Source organism: Drosophila novamexicana, unplaced genomic scaffold, assembly GCF_003285875.2.
Source record: "Drosophila novamexicana strain 15010-1031.04,08,12 unplaced genomic scaffold, DnovRS2.1 tig00001762-arrow-arrow-pilon, whole genome shotgun sequence".
In the NCBI taxonomy this organism is placed as follows: Eukaryota; Metazoa; Arthropoda; class Insecta; order Diptera; family Drosophilidae; genus Drosophila; species Drosophila novamexicana.
The window spans coordinates 57,884-75,600 of record NW_020824888.1 but is presented as its reverse complement, the minus strand read 5'-3'; the positions used below and the strand labels follow the sequence as shown (position 1 = coordinate 75,600).

Sequence of the window (17,717 nt, the reverse complement as noted above, 5' to 3'; positions counted from 1 at the left end):
AAAACTATCGTCTACGTAAACATGTTTATTTTAGTTAAAGTAATTAAGATTGATCTGAAACAGAGTCAAATAAGAACACTCTTAATTGATCAACATTAGACTCGTATCAACTCATTAATTCACTTCACATTCATGCTAGAACTATCGATAGTTTTGCGAACCATCGTTATTTTGCAGTATATATTTGTGTATGTGTGCGTGTGTGTCTATTATATTATTCAACTTGCTGTACAGCTCTCTCATACATATTCCCTATGCCTTCTCATAACATATTCATGTCCTATATTTTATGTATTTATGCCTAATTTATTTAACTTATACTAACTATGTCATACCAAATATTAAGTGGCTGCATCTATATATAATAACAGCATAGCATAATCTACTAATAGCTAAAATTAACACTCTAACACAGTAGGTCTAAAAACTGTAACACTTTGAGAGTAGCTCTCGTACTGAAAGCAAGCAGTGCAATCTGCATTGTGTGTACCCAGCAAAGAAATACTCTTACCAACTAACCTCAAATTGAATACTCACGCCCACAATACACACACACACACATGTATATATTTATATATATATAAGACACACCCACATTATGTTTGAGTCTTAGCAAAATGTCAATGTCGTCGTCTCTTGATCTATTTAAATTGCAAAACAATCAAGTAAGAAAGAAAACCAACAAAAAATATTCTTTTGTGTGTTTCCTTTTCTTCCTTTTTTCTTCTACTACTTTTCTTTGTTTTTTCTCTCTTTTACGCTGTGTGAAACACAAAAAAAAAAAAAAAAAAAAAAAACAACAAAAACAATCCCCAAATCGAATGCTATGATACCAAACCATTTAAAAACAAAATTAAATCCAACAACAATAAAAACAAAACACTGTAAACTGCTGCCGCACAAACTGAACCTGTTCCGAACCTCTACGTCAAACTGTTCCTCCCTCCCCACATCCGTCGAAAAAAAAAACAGACAAACCGTATCCGTATTCATCAAGCAGCGCCACGAAACGACTGCTTGCCAACAATGCACAACTGCTCGCGATGCCGCTGCTGTTGCTGATGCTTTTGATGTCGACACGCACTGCTTAAGCGCTTGTAACAAGCAGTACACCAAGCAGTGCACGGAACAACCGGAGGATGATGCTTCAAGCCTGCCGCTGCAAAATTTTTGTTTCGTTTTGTTTTATTTTATGTTATTTTTATTTTTTTTTCATTAATCTGTCGACAATTTGTATATAATAAGGAAAATACCAAAAAGAAAAAACCAAATATGAAATACACAGACAAAACATATACATATATAGCATGTTGAGCTATAAACGTGAATGTATTTCGTACCAACATGAATACCACATATGATAATTACTTATCACTAGGGTGTTTACAAAATATCAGCGCTATCAAAAACACTATATGATTCCATTCAATGTACAAAATACAAACTGCTAAATGCCAAAAAAAAAAAAAAAAAAATACGAACGTTTAAGCATATACCATATATACAAGTACTTAGGCACAGAGAAACGCGTTTTTAAACATAAGTATCACCAACTTGTTAAGCCATACGAAGATTTATTTAGAGTTTTAGTGCGTATGGCAGACATATGTATGCACCATTTCATTCGTCACATATGTATGTACTAAAGGTCAGTTCTGTTCCATTTGCCTTACCCACGTAACTACCTTATAAAAGCTGCTCAGTTTTCCGTTGTTTAGTATGCAAAATTTGATAGCAATGCGTCATGTAGATAAAGCACTGCCAAGCCAAAGCAATTAATGTTTATATTCATACGCGAAAAAACATTTTATTAGAGAGTATTATAAGTAATTATATAACAAAGCCCAAACTAGATCGTTAGTAGATGTGGCAAAACATATAAGGGGCAGCCCAGTGCATTCACTTTCGATTCAATTCTTCATTTATAGCTAGATCATAGCTTTTTTCCAGCGAGAATAACAGTTTCTTTTTCATCGCAATCTTAGCTGTGATCTGGACAAAACTGTCGAATAGATTCGAAACTGAAATTGCAAATAAGCCTCTGAAGTTTTATAAAAACGTTTCTGTTAGATACAACTATACAACTGGCAGTTCTTTTATATAGCCAACGATAAGTATCCTATGCTTCCTTCGTTTTGCTAGAAAAAAAAAAACCACCGTTATAAAGCCAGTCAATCCCAAGTTGTCCGTTTCAAGTTTTGGGTTTTTCTAGTATGTGACTTAAGAGCTGTTTGTTTTTTTTTTTTTATTGAACGTATACGTTAAGGGGACAATAAGTAACTACAAGTAATATAAAAACAAAAAACAAAAAACCCAAAAAAAAATGAAAATAAAAAACATAAAGACATAAACTTAGTGAATACCAAGTTTGAATCCATATTAAGGGCTGATTTAGACTCAAAGATAACCAAGCGTAGCCCACGGAACCCTTTACAACCCCAAACGCATGTTTCCAACTACGAATTTTTTTCACATGGTGTATTAAGCTTAAAGTATTGAAATTTTGTAAATGTTTGTGCTCATTGAATTAAGGTATATAAACCATATTTATATGCATATGTATGTATATAACTAGTTACATATATATGTGCATCTATTACGTGTGCTTAGAAATGATAAAAATCGAACTAAGAACATAAAAAAAAAAAATACTTCAAAAGCAAAGACAAAGCAGTTTAATTTAGATAAAATATTCCTTGTATACAATTTTTAGTCAAAAACAACAACTTTTTCTAGCAAAATATATATATATATATACATATACATATATATCGTGAAACATAATTCCAAATTGTAACTTTACAATATACAAAAGTTATATACTTACCATAGTTAGTGAATAATTCAGCCCGCCTGACGTTGCTGAGCAGATCGTATCGTATCGTGTTGTCTTTTTTTTTTACCTAGCTTTGAAAGGCATAAATAAATATTAACCTAAAATGATACGAAAATAAATACACATAAATGACTGGCCAAATAGCTTGAGGTTCGCCGGGAGAGGCGTTAGCTGTAGGACAAGCAGTGGATAAATCAGTTTAAACTAGAATCTAACTAACGCAGAACTGTACATAAGTTGAATGCCACACGGCTCATAACTCACATGCATACTAGATTAGCTGCAGCTAACTATGTATTATGGCACTGTTTTTTTTTTTCTATAAGTGTAAACATTCTGTAAAAGTGGACAGAATTTCTCAAATTCTTGTTGCCAGTCTAAATGTACCAGGCTTAGGCCTGGGTAACTATCAAATATATGACGAACAGTGAACACTTAACCATGAAGCATAAGAACAGGTGACCAATGTTTGAAAGAGAGATTAAAGGATATATCTAAGGTGCTCTCAGTCACACACGACCACACACACCCAAACACACCTACACACCAAGCAGTAGAAAAAGTAAAAATGCATATGTGTCATAAATGTTGTAAGCAGTCTTTAAAGCAAAACGAAAAACAAAAACTAAAAAGTAAGCAGTTCATTTTGGATAATAAAGACAACTTTAACAAACAAGAGCCTCTTCTATGTGTGTATGCGTATGCGTATGCGTGTATGTGTGTGTGTATATGTTATAAAAGGTGTTCAAAGCGCACAGGGCTGCAGTGCGCTTGTAGCGATCGATAAATTAATCGATCCATGAAAATTGTTATTAATAACGTTTGCTGATAATAACGTTTAAAACGATTACCGCTGCACAGCTGCCAGGTGTGATATACCGACAGGTAATATGGTTATGCAACAAATTAGCTCGTTTAAATAATTAATAATAGTTTAATACACATGCATTTATATATTCAATAATTCACAAAATTAACCGATTATAACACAAAACGCATTCGATTATAATTTAACAAGCGACTAACATAAAAACAATACAAAACAGCATAACGGGAAGCGAATCCCACTCTAATCCACAAACAACAAAATGTTACTAACTAAATACAACATTTTCTTATCAATTTTATTAAGTTTAGTTGTAGCTCCCGAACGACATATAAATTTATATATATATTTAAAACGTGCAGCACTCAAAATCAAGTAATTAGATATTTTTAGCAATTTTTGTAAACACAAAAAAAAATCAATTTTGTTAATGTTTTTTGCAAATTGGTAAACAGAGCGCACTTGCAAATTTGTATTAAAAAATTTACAATTCTTTAAATGTTATCGTTATCGTTATCGTTATGTACACACAAAACTGCTTCACACACTCACACACATACATACGCATTCCTTGTACAAAGAAAAGCTTTGAATCCTAAGTTGATATAAACAATGCTATTGCTTGTATATTTTTTGGCTTATTGGCGTTTCTTCTTTGTCCTTGCATTTAAAGCAAAGCTCTTATGTTTTCCTGCCTCATCGTGCGCTTTCTCACTCACTCTCTCTCTGCCGCTCTCTCTCTCTCTCTTTCTCTCTCTCTCTCTCTCTCTCTCTCTCTCTCTCTCTCTCTTACTCTGACTTTGTCTAACCTGCTCTCTATATACATACGTCTCTCCCTGCCCCATTGAAGGCTGCATGTTTTATTTATACCTTCTTTTATTTGTTTCACTTGCTGATCGATAATTTATCGAAACTACTTTTTTTATTTCATATCGAATTGGTGTACTATTAACTTTTAATTTCTCTTTATAAAATGTATTTAATATTTAGCTGTTTTTTGTTTTTAGCTTTTTTTTACTTAACATGCCCAATTTTAATTTGATTTTTGTTTTTTTTTTTTTTTCAAATACACACACAAAAATGTAAAATATGTTTGTACAAAACTCGAACTCAATATGAAATCATACTAAAAAAGAAAAGAAAACAAATTCCACACATTTAGAAGAAAGTGTTTATTGCTGAGCAAGATGAGAAGCAAGTTTGTAACTCGAGTTGAAAAGTTAATGCAGCCAATAGCTGAACTATGCTATAGTATTTAATTTAGTATTAAATATATACCACTATTTATTAGCTCTATATGCAAGACTTGAATGACAATTTACTAATCAAGCACTCTACCATCCCCTCACACGCTCCTTTTCCCTCCCCCCACAAAAAAAAAAAAACAACCAATTTCTCTTCCACACAGGCATCGATGTCATCCAAGTGGCGGAACGTCAGGTTCTCTCCTCGGCGGCAATTGTGGGCATTGCCGTTGGCGGCGTGCTTCTTCTACTCTTCATTGTGGATCTTCTGTGTTGTGTGACCGTGCACATGGGCGTCATGGCAGCCATGTGCCGCAAGGCCAAGCGTTCGCCTTCGGAGATCGATGACGAGGCCAAGCTGGGCAGGTAAGCATCTATAGATACCCTATAAACTAGCGGGGCTCGGTTGGGTCTTTCAAATCACATAATATTGCACTAAAAATGATACGAATTTACAAAATATAAAAAAAAAAAAAAAGCAAAAAAAAATACTAAAAATACCCCCAATTCCAATAATTTGCATTAAATCTTTGTTCGTTTGTTTGTGTATTTTTCTACCTCTTTTCGATTTGCACCGCTCAAAACAAATTCGACCAAAGCCAAAATTCTCAACGCCCGGATTTCGAATACAATTGGGTCTATGCGCGTCCGAAATCGTTATTGTTCAATCGAAATTCACTGATATTCGTTTGAGCCAAGAACCAAAAAAAAAACGAAAAAGAAAGCAACAGCTTCTCACCAAACAAAATTCTCCTTCACCCCGCCCCATTTTTAGTTACAAGTATTTCGATTATTAATTCTCATTTCTAGTGCAATATTAAATATGTTTACACGCCACATAAAACAGACGATATACCGTATTCTTTTTTCTATTAGACCATACAATACAAGAAAACACAAAAGCTTATTTTCAATTTTAGCTACAGTATTGTTCTGTATCAAATCATCTGTTCGTTCCTCACTTCGTTAGTCAACACTTTTACTTTACACTTTACCGTTGTGTGTTTGTGTGTGTGTGTGTACTTTTCATTATTTTTGTGTACCATAACGAATTCCACTGGCCGAATGTTGTAATCATTCAAAGCGTGTGTTAAAATCAAAAAAGCGATGCTTGTATTCGGAATGCGCTTCTCGTCCGTTTTCGTGAGCTTAACTATAAATGACAAGAATGATGACCAGTGAATAGCTAGTTGATGTCATCATTGAAAGAATGTGCCAAATGACAATAAAATTGAACCCCAAATGAATCTGCCTTTCTATTCATAAATGCTGTCACTCCGGCAGAGACTTAGAGAGTTAGACCTAATCGTTTCCAGTAAAATATAATAATACGCACACACATTTTGAATGAACATTCGCTGAGAGACACGAATAAAGACCAGTGGAATGTGTTTATAGCTCAAATATAGTTAAATAGTATGCAGCCAGCTATCAAGATCTAGATTTTGCTCGGTCTAAAACAAAAGCCACCCTTTCATTCGAACATCTATCAAGTGCCTTGTCTACCATTTAATACTATTTAGTATAGTACCTCTTTTGCTCTAAAGTACTTACTGGTACTGGCTGCAGCTAGATATATTTTTTTGTATTCAAATATATTATGTTTATCGTACATTGTTTGACTTCCCTTTGTTATGTTCATCAGCACATCAATCATTAATACGAGTCACAGACAACAAACACACATTCATATTTAAAAAAAAAAAAAAAACAAAATAAAAGCATTCACAACATTATCACATTTATCGACTCTCCATACTATCTATACTCTCTCTCTTGATTTTCCAAACTTGTTACCACATCAAACTCACATATACGTACTGTACGAATCAATCAAAATCATTCAACACAAAACCAACCAACCAAATCTATCAAAAATCCAACAAAATCTAAAAAAATTAAATCGATAAAATATGAATCGAAAACAAAAAACAAAAAAAAAAATACCATCCAAATTACCATCATCTAACCAAGCAGTCTTTATGGTTGGCGTTTCCCGCTAACTTATTGCAGTGGACAGCTGGTTAAGGAGCCACCACCATCACCGTTACCACTGCCGCCGCCAGTTAAGCTCGGCGGCTCACCAGTGACATCTCCATTGTACGTACATTGATCGTATTGTTTGCATCATTTTTGTTTTTGCGTAGCCTTGCAGCACTTCTCTCTGCTATTTCTCGCTTCCGTAGTATCTTTTTGCGCGCTCTTTTTTCGTTTTCCAACACTGTATTCATAGCACATCTGATCAGCAGGCACCGCATGTAGCTTTGGTCCTAGCTCTTAAGCCTTGTAGCATTTAGCTTATGTCCGTGGTAAGTAGCAAACTAGGCATGGTTGTGTGTCCTGTAGCACTAAGCTTTCGTTGGCTTTGCTTCTATTAGCTGACTGATCTAGCCTCTTCGGCTCTTGCGCTCTTTCGTACTCTAGATTTGATATCAAGTTCTCTTCACTAATACCAAGCTCTCCACTTCACAGGGACGAAAAGGAGCCACTGCGCACACCCACCGGCAGCTTGAAACAAAACTCAACCATCGAATTCGACGGGCGCTTTGTGCATTCGCGCAGCGGCGAAATCATTGGCAAAAATTCGGCGGTGTAAGCGACGCGACCAAAACGAGCTGCAACAAAAACGACGTGCACAAAACTTGCAACAGAGAAAAGTATTGAAAAGTCGCCCAACCCCCAAACCCTCACACTTTCGCAAATAGTATAGAAGGAGCCGCAGCACCAAACCACAAACATGACTAACCCAATTACCTGTCCACCCACAAATGCCGAATAAACGACACGAACAAGTTGCGAATTACAGCAGCAAAACCAAAGCCAAAGCTGTGGGAACAGCGTTAAGAATACTGTTTTTCATTGGCATATGAGTTGGTGTTCAGTTCAAATTTAAGTTCTATACAATCTTAACTAAATGTCTTACTATATATACGATATCTAAAGCATACATAAATAATATTTTAAGCTCACTACAACACACACACACACAAAATACACTCATATGTCCATGTTGCTTCACTTTGTTTTTGCTGCCTTGCTTTTTTTTTGTATTGATTCTTCAGACTATATTATTGACTATATATGGCTGACTGGATTCTCAACAAAATATTTAACAATTTAGCTTAAGATCAAAACAAAATTAAAACTTAAATTAATGCCTTAAAAAAATGATGAACAAAAATGAATTAATTATTACATTTATTTAGCATTTAAATGAGATGGGGCAAGGAGCAAGAGAATGGGTTTAGAATCATACACAAAATATTAGTTTAACTAACTTAAACATGCCATAAATAAGTTTTACAATTAAGTTCAAGGATTTTCACAAAGTTCTTTTCGATAACCACGTTCACCCATTAATTTCGTAGTACTTAAACCACTTAAACAAAAGACTTTGCGGGCATTTGTTTCTAAAAACACGAACATGACAAACAATTACTGAACCCAATTTTAGTTAAGAATTCATTCACATTCAAATTTTGGTTTCCTATTGGTAAATTGATATACTTAATGAACCGTACGAATCACATAGATATATACAAATATAAAATGTATGTTAGTTATAAACAAAATGCTCAATTTAAATGCGATGATATGAAAAGGCTAACAAGAAGTACAGTTACGACAGAGAATGCAACTGCTTAGCGTTTTGCAAGCACCGTTGCTCTGCCATGTAGCTTCAAACAAACGATCAACTGCTTGGCAAGTACAGTTGCGACAAAAGTTGCACTGCTTGGCAAGTACAGTTGCGACAACAACTGCAACCGATTTGCTTTTGAAAACTGCCAAAACAAAGATGAGAATATGGAAAAATGATGAAATATTAGAAAGAAAAGAGAATTTGCTGTTCAATATAAACATAATTAAGATATTTCAATGAATGTGTACTAAATAGAATGCATAATTCAAAGCGTAAATGTTTAATTATGTGTGTGTGTTAAATGCAAGTTTCAATAAGCTGAAATCAACTACGACAATGCCAAACAATTCGTATTAATTTTGTTTTAATTACTCTCTAATTCTCTTAAGTTCTATTTTCATGACATTCTGTAAAGAACATTTAAAAATGAAAAGCCAGCAACAAATGCAAATTATGAAATTATGTACTCAGTCTTAATTAATTACAATTTTCAAGTTATTTCCTCCACCCTTTTTATTTAGATTTTATATGTGTATGTAAAAAAAAAAAAAAGAAAAGAAATACAACAATTTGTAAGTAAGGATTTAAATAATAAATATTTAAATAATGAATATATATGTACATGTATTGAAATTAAATGTGTAAGTATTTTTTTTTTTACACGAATAAAAAACAAAACATGAAAAGCTTGAAAAAAAAAATTATATGTATACACCAAGAACTACATAAATATATATTAAAAAAAAAAAAAGGGAAAAGCATTTTTCGTTTACTTTGTTCTTTTGTTTTTAATTTGGATCCTCGGTTCGTCCTGTTTTGTAGATGTTTGCCAAAAGCTTTTGTAGCTTCTGTTGCCAGTTAAGCCAAGCGCCTTCTCAGAGCTTTTTTACCTACTATATAAATATGAATCTAAATAATATATACAAATATTATACAAACAAAACAAAAAGAAAACAAAATCTAAAAAGATGTAAGAAATTGAATGCAAAAAACAAAAAAAACGTAACCAAACAAAACATTTTTTGTGTGTTTATATAAGAAATTTAATGAATTCAAAAGAAGAAATCGAAAACTATCAACAATCAAAAAGCTACACAACAACAAAATTGTAATTATATGTATATGATCGAACAAATTTGGAACTGCTTTCGGGAGCGCAGCATATAAAATATGGCCAGAAAATGAAATGAAATTCAACATGAAAAACAATTGGCACAAAAACTTCAAATGTGTGGCTTTTTACAAGACACAAAACTCGAATTCAATAAGAATAACTGAAAGAACAACAAAAAACAAAAAGAAGAAGAATTAACCACGAAACTGAATCGTTGGAGAATAAAGTCGTATTTATCAAAGAAAATTTTATTTATTTTTTTTTTTTTATGAAAAGAAACACATTTGCAAACCGGTTCGTTTTTGGGTTTGGCTTCAGCTGGTTTTCGTAAAGGTTTTGCGATCGTTGAACAGATATAAAAATACCCTTTGAGCAGTATTATTATAGGGTAGTTGCAGTTATTCTAGGGTATTTACACCTGAGTGAATCTCGATTTTTGATTTTCTGAAAATTCCAAATTTTCACATAAAGTCAGATCTTAACATCAAGAAATATAATGCACAGAAATAGTTAGGATCAAATTTGAGGATTTTCTAATGCGACTCTGTGATCTGAAAACGGTATAACAACAGAAAATATGTCCATTTTAGAGCTTTAGAATTGAAACTGGATCTCGTGATAGTTTTGACAAAAATCAATTGGAGCTGAGTTTAGAAATTTTGAATGTATAAAGTCAGTCAGGATATCTTCGTCACGTCGGAGATTTAATACCTGGCTTATGATATTGTGGATATGTCAGAATAGTTTGTTAAAGCTAAGTTCGATAAAAATATCTTGGAACTATCTATATATTTTGCCATACATAAACTCATTTTCGACCGATTCCTGCTATAGATCGAAAAATAAGGTATTGAGGTCTTGATAAAAAGTTCAATACAAAAACTTCATCTTCGACCGAACCCAGAACCCAGAAGAATGTTGTCAGCTACCTTACCTTTGTCTATGTAGGTTAAGTTATTAAACAACGAGCAAGAAAGGCTGTCTTCGGCACGCCGAAGACTTAATACCCTTGCAGAGCCAACCGTTTCACAATGCTCATAGTGCTTTGATCGTATCTCAGAAGCACAGGCAAAGTAGTTAATGCCAAGTATGGTTAAGATATCTTGATTAGCAAAAAGTTGTTCACACAACTTAATTTTCGACCGATCTCTCCTATGGCAGCAATATGATATAGAAAGAGGCACTGCTGCAAAGTCTCACGACGATAGCCTTACAACTGAGAGACTGGTTCGCATAGACACAGACAGACTCGGCTGTTGATACTGATCAAGAAGTTATATACTTTATGGGATCGGAGATGTCTCCTTCCTATGCGTCACATATTTCATGACAAAATTATAATATCCTCTGCAGGGGTGTAATTATTTAAATAGCAGCACACATCAAATGAAAAAATACTTGATCTCTAGATACTAGATTAGCTCTCAAAACCTAAGAGATTTGCACAAAAGACATTGATTGCTTGGACGCCGGGTCGAGTTATCAACTATCGGACACAAATTTGTACTGCGCGGGCATTAGGAGGTTCTTAGATCGACGCAGACGGACAGACTTTCAGACGGGCGGACATGGCTAGATCGACTCGGATCGACTGTTAATGCTGATCTAGAAAATATATGCCTGTTCTTACATATCTATGTTGCATATTACGTGTGTGAAACAGAATTAACTTAAAATAGTAATTGGCAGTTTTTAAAAGTAACTCGAATAAAATATATTTGGAAATGTGTTCGGTGGAAACAATAGACCAGCTATGAACACATTTAGTTTCTTATGATATGTTACTTGACATCATTTTTAATTGGACACTGGCCAACAAGAATACAAATATAATACACAATAGACTGAGTTGAGGCAAAAAATAGAAAACATACATAAATTCTTGGATGGATCCGGTGCCTAAACCTCAATGCCCTCGTCGGAGCGTTTGCCCTGGCGTTGGAGCATCTCCTCGGCGTTGAGTTTGGTTTTCTCGGTGCGCGTATGCCAGACGAGAACATCGCGACAATTGTTGGCCAGCGGCTGCAGCTGATCACTTGTGGTCAGATAGCGAAGGATTTCGCTTTCCTGATAGCCGCGCTGCACCTCATAGGAGAAGGCGGCCTGTGGATACTTGAAGAACAGATCCATGCTGATGGCAAACGCTGCCATATCAATGGGAAATGGACGCTCCGGCCGCCAAGCAGCGTTGAAGCCAATCACTTTGTTGTCCTCATTGAGCAGCGGCCGTTCCACCATCAGACCGCCGACCAGGCCGACGGGCCAAATGCCCACACGTCCCGGCTTGATTTTCGACATTTCAACAAACAGCTCCAGCGCATAGGAGTTGTCATCGTCCATAAAGAAGACAATCGCATGACGATCCACATCGGCGTGGCTGCGCAGCCAGTTTAATGCCAGATTGCGCTGCTCCACGCCACGTGGCTTTATCCAATTGGGATCCTTGCCCTGCAGCTTAAATTCGGGCGGCGTCTTGATATTCAGCTGGGTAAACCGATTCGTCAGACCGGCGCGCAACAGCACATTCCGCACCAGAGCCGTTGTGCTATTGGCATCCTCAACAATGATCCAGTGCAGATTTGGCACCAGCATAAACAAATGCGAGAGCCTACAATTGAATGGATTATTATTTATTTGCCTTCCGCTCACAAAATGTTTGCCACTCACCTGGTCAGTTCGGCTTTTTGTGCGGGCCGCGCATACGTCGGCGTTATGGCATAGATTTTGGGCAACGTGTCCGTCAGAGATTTTGTGTACATGGCCTGCAGGTATTCGGGGCCCTGGCAGGTGCGTTTACCGTTACGATGCACCATGAGCAGCACAAAGATAAACACTATGATGAGCACGAGCACTTGACGGGGTCGGATGCGTACCTCGGACATGTTGGCAATCGTGATCGCATCTAATTTTCATAAATAACCTTAACCCCAACGCGCAATCACTGCGTCAAAACAAACAACAACAACAACAAAATAATAGAAATAAAAGAAAACAAACATAAATATGTTCAGCCGCTATTGCTGCTGCTGTTGCTCATGGTTATAGTACCTAAGAACTCCAATACACGCACAACATAAACACAGCTTAATTCATTGGTAATATTAAATTAGTTCAAACAAAATAACAAAAACTTATACATTTTAACAAAAATTGTGCTCTTGGTAAAAATACACATACATATATAATTATCGATACACCAAGCATAACGATAAGTCGTGTAAAATATCGCGATGCTTTCCAGCGGAGCGATGTTTATATCGTAAGCAAGTAAGTATCGCTTGGGCGCGCGCAAAATTCAAATGCAGTTTATTATGTACTGAATATAGTCAGCAAGTGACAGCATTTTAGTATGAAAATAATGTATTTAGTTATTATGTTCAATATGACATTCATAACTATACTCAAGGCACGCTTGTGTCGGCTTTAATCATTTGTTGTTGCATCTGCGCCATCTGCTTTAGCCGCTTGCTTGTGCCTATCATCGATATATCGATACCTTGGGTGGCAGCCGGAACGATGCCTGCGAGAGGCGGTTAATTCAAATCGATTTTCAAATCAAAGGCTTGGCATAACTTTGAAGCCGTTCAAGCCCAACAGCTAAAGAGCCTAAACTAAAATATGAGTTGAAAGCTTTGTTTTTGAATTCAAATCGAAGGAGACCTGTAAAATGAAAAAACCTTAGTCCGGCATTCACAACAAAAATTCATAGCGACAACACACTCATTATTCTAAAACCAAACATATTTATATTTTCTACCCGTAGACAATAGGATACACTAAAATAGTCAAACATGAGCGATACGAATGGTAAATATTGGCCACACAATTAAACAAAAATCCCCCAATCAAACAATCACAATTTTCGCACAGATGTTGAAAAACAAAAACTTAAATTTACCGGCTGCTGCAGTTTAACGGATGGCGAATTGTCCAACCTATACAATCTGGACATGCTCACCGACGACGAGCTGGCCGCTGTGGGCGTCGAGCGCGATTCACTGATCGACGATTATCGTCATCTGCACGAGATGTCCCAGATGCGCGAACTGGAGCGCCTGCCATCGCTATCGAAGCGTTTCGTTTCCAAGCTGAAGAGGCCAAAATTTAAATCGCCACGCAAACCGACAAAGCCATTCAATTACGATCTATTGAATAAGTTCTTTCGCTGCATGCAGTCCGAATCTTTGGCGTTCTGTTGTTTCATGGAACAGGAATTGAAAATTATCACCGATTTTCAACGAGATACCAAAATTCTGCTGTTGTCACCCAGGGAGCGTGAATTCGCTCGCTATGAATCATACTTTGATTATCTGGATGCATTGTACCAGAACGGCGAACAGGATCGCGTCATATCAATTGTGGCCAAGGTGATGATCAATTTCCATCGTGATCCGAATCCAGTTAAGCTTCTGCCCGGTTTCGGGCGCGGCTATGGCCCACATTATACGCGCAATCGCACTGTCGTCGTCAAGCACAAGCCCAAATTTACCAATTTTTAGAAATCCAAGCCCCCTAACCCCTCCATCCTCCACCTACAATATATGTCAAAGAAACATTGCAAAATTAAGCTTAAAAAGAAAAAAAAAAAAAAAATTTCAACAAAAATTAAAAACCAAAAAAAAAAATCTGAAAAAAAATATCTTCGAAAAATATAACAATTTTTGCAAAACTCTTTTGGGCATTAGCTCGAAATCCAAATTGAATGCAGTCAAGGGTTAACTATAGTCGAATAATGCTGCACACGATTTTCTTCATTTGTTTTATTCGATTCATTTGAAATACACTTATTTCAGTTAATATTATTTTAAACACATTTGCCATTTAGTTTATTTATTAATTTACTTCAATTTTTTTTTTTTTTTGAGTTTTTCTCTTTTTTTTACGTTTAATGTACTACCAATTCGTCTTGTTTTTCTTTTTTAGTTTCACTTTTAATATATTTATTTAAATATATATATATTTTTATTTTATTTTTTTTTTGTTCGGGGACTGTCAGTTGAGAACTGCTGCGAGTTAAAAGACTGAAAAACTGTTGCAACCCGAACGTATTTTAAATTCTAAATGCCCGACGCATCTTTTCTTTATCCTGTTTTTTTTTTAAATTTTAGTTTTGGGTTCCATGTACAAATATTGGTATGTATTGTATAAGTTAATTAAATATATATGTATACGTTGGAGGGGGGGATTTGGGCAGAGAGTTGGGAGAGATGTTAGGCATCTACTATGTATTTGTGGTTTTAGGTTTTATCCTTGATTTTTTCTATATTCTCTGCTCGTTTTTTTTTTTTTTTTGTATGCATTGTTATCGTTATCATTTAGTTGGTAATTGTAATTGTAATTATAATAATAGTAGCAGCATTTAAAAGTAAATAGTAGAGTACATATTAGAAGTATACATTCATATAAATTTAGAGTTTGTTTCACGCACACACACGCACACGCATTCACACACTTATAAACATTAACATTCACTCCAACTTGGTTATATTATTTAAATTATTACATTGGTTTATATTCCTTTAGGGTTTTAACTGTATTTTTTTCCTCTGTGTTTAGCTAGCAATTAACTTAGTTTTTAGTTAGTTTATGATCATATTTTTGTTTCTCTCTCTCTCTCCCTCTCTCAACCAACAAGTGCACACCAGACGGATATATAGAACTTATGTTTATAACAAAAACAAATCGAAAATAGATAAAGAATTAAATTCAAATTGAATAAATGTACGACATTACAGCTGATATATATGCAAGGGATATATATATATATATATATATATATATATAATGCTACTTTGGTCTGTTAGCGAACAGCTGCCAAACTCCAAGCTCGAGCCACATAAATATATATTAATTGAATATAATCATGAACTATTTGGTAATAACAGGAAATACAGCCCTGTATATGGAGTGACGCAGCGCTTAGCTTTTGTGCGTGCACAAGCTGCTCGATCTCGTACTTTTCTTCTTTTTTTTTCGAACGGGATATCGCAACATGGTCACACGCACACACACACGCACACTCTTCCACGCGCACAGACAGACTATAGTAATTTGTTTAGATGTGTGTAATAATATTGTGGGACTATACATACGCACAAAACTACCACATCTTGATTAGTTAATATAAGTATATTTTTATCTATATATATATATATATATTATATATATATTACATAAATACACGCACATAAGAAACATTTAATTTATATAGTTTAGCACATAGCTACATTATGTTAGTTTTTTTTTCATCAATTTTTTTGCAACTGCTTTCTGTCTTTCTTTCGGTTACTTGACGCTTATTTTGAGGTTAGCTGCGAGCTGCTGGCATGCAAATGAAAGAGACAGCGCTATGTGCCTATGCAGTTGTTTGTTTTTTTTTTTTCGAGGTTATGTTTCCTCTTTTTGAGGTTATGTTTTCTTTTGTTTTAATTTTTCTTTTTTTTTTGCTAGCATTTTACTAGGCTCGTCCAATTAAATAGCACGCCATCGAATACAAAAGTAATGAGGTTTTGTTTTTAGGTTTGGTTTTCTTTAAGTTTGATGAATTTTCGTACATGCTAATCGAAAAATTGAAACATTATTTATGCGCATTTAAGTTTTGATGTGTTTTTTTGTTTTCCTTTTATTTAATATTAGGTAATTTGTTTGAAATGTTTTGTCTTAATTATTTATTTGAAATGTGTTTTGTTTATTTATTAAGTGTTTTAAATAATTTTTTAAATGTAAGTTTCAATTTTCTCATTTAGTTTTGCTTACATTTTACATGATTTTAAAACGATTCACGTTTCGTTTTCGATTTCGTTTTTTTTTTTTTAATTTTTTATATTTTTGTATTTATGCGTATATAGGTATACATATATATATATATATATTTATATATATGTATATTTATAAAAAAAAAAGGTATTTTAATAATATAGTTGCTTCTTAAAGTGCCTATGCTTTGATTTATGTGTTTCTTATTTTTGTTTTGTTTTGCTTCGACCTGTAAACTATGTTTAAATTTAAATTTTTTTAATGATTTTTATCCCATTTCTGGGCTGAGGGTTCGGGTAGTTGGCTTTACTTCGTTCAAGTACGGGTTCAAGCATAGTACACGCGTCTCCTCTTTAGGCTTATGGCTGCCTGCTTACATAGCTATGTAAACATATTTATGTTTATATATATATATGTATATATATTGTATATATAAATTCATATATATAGATATATATTTCTTTTATACATATATCAAATTCTTTAAATACATATAAACGCAAATTTCTTTTCGTATTTACATACATTCATCGTTTTTTGAGTGCTTCTTGAATATTTCTTCTTTTTTTCTTCGACTTTTTTCTTTAGCCTAGAGAAACTAGATTTTCCTGGCATACAAATAGTTTTTTTTTTCTTTTTCTTTTTTTTGTATTTCTTAAGCTCTCTAACAAATTTTTATATTTATGCATATTTTGACAATAATTCAAACAAAAACAATAAACAAAAAAAAAAAAAAAAAAAAAAAAATCCTAGAGCCTTCTAACAAAAATTGTTTTTTTTTTTCAAAATGCGCTTGAAAATATTCAAATTTCATTTTTTCTTTACTTCATATATATATATATATAAGTATATATATAGCGTATATATAAACTAGTTCCTACATATCTAAATAAATAGTTTTATGCTTTCGGTTAAAACTAGAAAATATAACAAAATTAAATTTGTTATTGTTGTTGTCTTACATTTAGATTTAGCTTTGAATAAGTTATATATATATTTTTATATATAAATATAGAGGACATTTTATGCAATTAACTGTTTTGGTGCCAACTTGTTGGAACCTAAACTTTTGGCCTAAAAAAAAAACAAAAAAAAAATAAACAAAAAAAAAAAAACAAAAAAAAAACTGAACCCTAAGCGCTTTCCTGACTTGAATTGGTGTCTCTGTTCTTGTTGTTTTTGTTGTTGTTGTTGTTACTTGTTAATATAATTGTTGTTTCGTTTTTGTTTATTGATAATCTGTGAGGCTTCCAATGGTGATCAATATAGTTCAACAATAGTTGGTACAATTAAACATTACA

General features: G+C 34.0%; 3 protein-coding genes across 7 annotated transcripts in view; 2 read left to right on the top strand and 1 right to left on the bottom strand.

Annotated features, from left to right (window-relative positions):
- The window catches only part of LOC115768401 (fasciclin-2), a 96,398-nt gene extending 87,309 nt beyond the window's left edge, over positions 1 to 9,089 (top strand). For 2 of the 5 annotated variants that reach the window (XM_030712975.1, XM_030712974.1), the window contains 3 exons: positions 5,071 to 5,272; positions 6,920 to 7,006; positions 7,379 to 9,089. In XM_030712975.1, coding sequence (XP_030568835.1) covers positions 5,071 to 5,272; positions 6,920 to 7,006; positions 7,379 to 7,502 — 413 coding nt within the window. In that variant the 3' untranslated portion in view covers positions 7,503 to 9,089. Of the gene's footprint in view, positions 1 to 972; positions 1,208 to 5,070; positions 5,273 to 6,919; positions 7,007 to 7,378 lie in introns of those variants that run through there. The other 3 variants (XM_030712977.1, XM_030712976.1, XM_030712978.1) reach the window with 2 other exon arrangements.
- Positions 9,090 to 11,362: 2,273 nt separating this feature from the next.
- On the bottom strand, positions 11,363 to 12,828 carry LOC115768366 (galactosylgalactosylxylosylprotein 3-beta-glucuronosyltransferase I). The gene is made up of 3 exons (XM_030712938.1): positions 12,709 to 12,828; positions 12,328 to 12,601; positions 11,363 to 12,268 (listed from the first exon to the last, which is right to left on the bottom strand). The coding sequence occupies exons 2-3, from the start codon at positions 12,540 to 12,542 to the stop codon at positions 11,560 to 11,562; spliced, it is 924 nt and encodes a 307-aa protein (XP_030568798.1). The 5' UTR covers positions 12,543 to 12,601; positions 12,709 to 12,828; the 3' UTR covers positions 11,363 to 11,559.
- A 515-nt stretch (positions 12,829 to 13,343) lies between these two features.
- On the top strand, positions 13,344 to 14,253 carry LOC115768395. The gene is made up of 2 exons (XM_030712969.1): positions 13,344 to 13,467; positions 13,531 to 14,253. Exons 1-2 carry the CDS (start codon positions 13,452 to 13,454, stop codon positions 14,157 to 14,159), a joined length of 645 nt encoding a protein of 214 aa, XP_030568829.1. The 5' UTR covers positions 13,344 to 13,451; the 3' UTR covers positions 14,160 to 14,253.
- Positions 14,254 to 17,717: the final 3,464 nt, after the last annotated feature.

Bases quoted from the DNA above. Each gene is read 5' to 3' on its own strand.
- LOC115768366 (XM_030712938.1), bottom strand. From the start codon at position 12,542: ATGTCCGAGGTACGCATCCGACCCCGTCAAGTGCTCGTGCTCATCATA. The intron at 12,269-12,327 runs GTGAGTGGCAAA...ATTCAATTGTAG, and splicing joins CAAAAAGCCGAACTGACCAG to GCTCTCGCATTTGTTTATGC.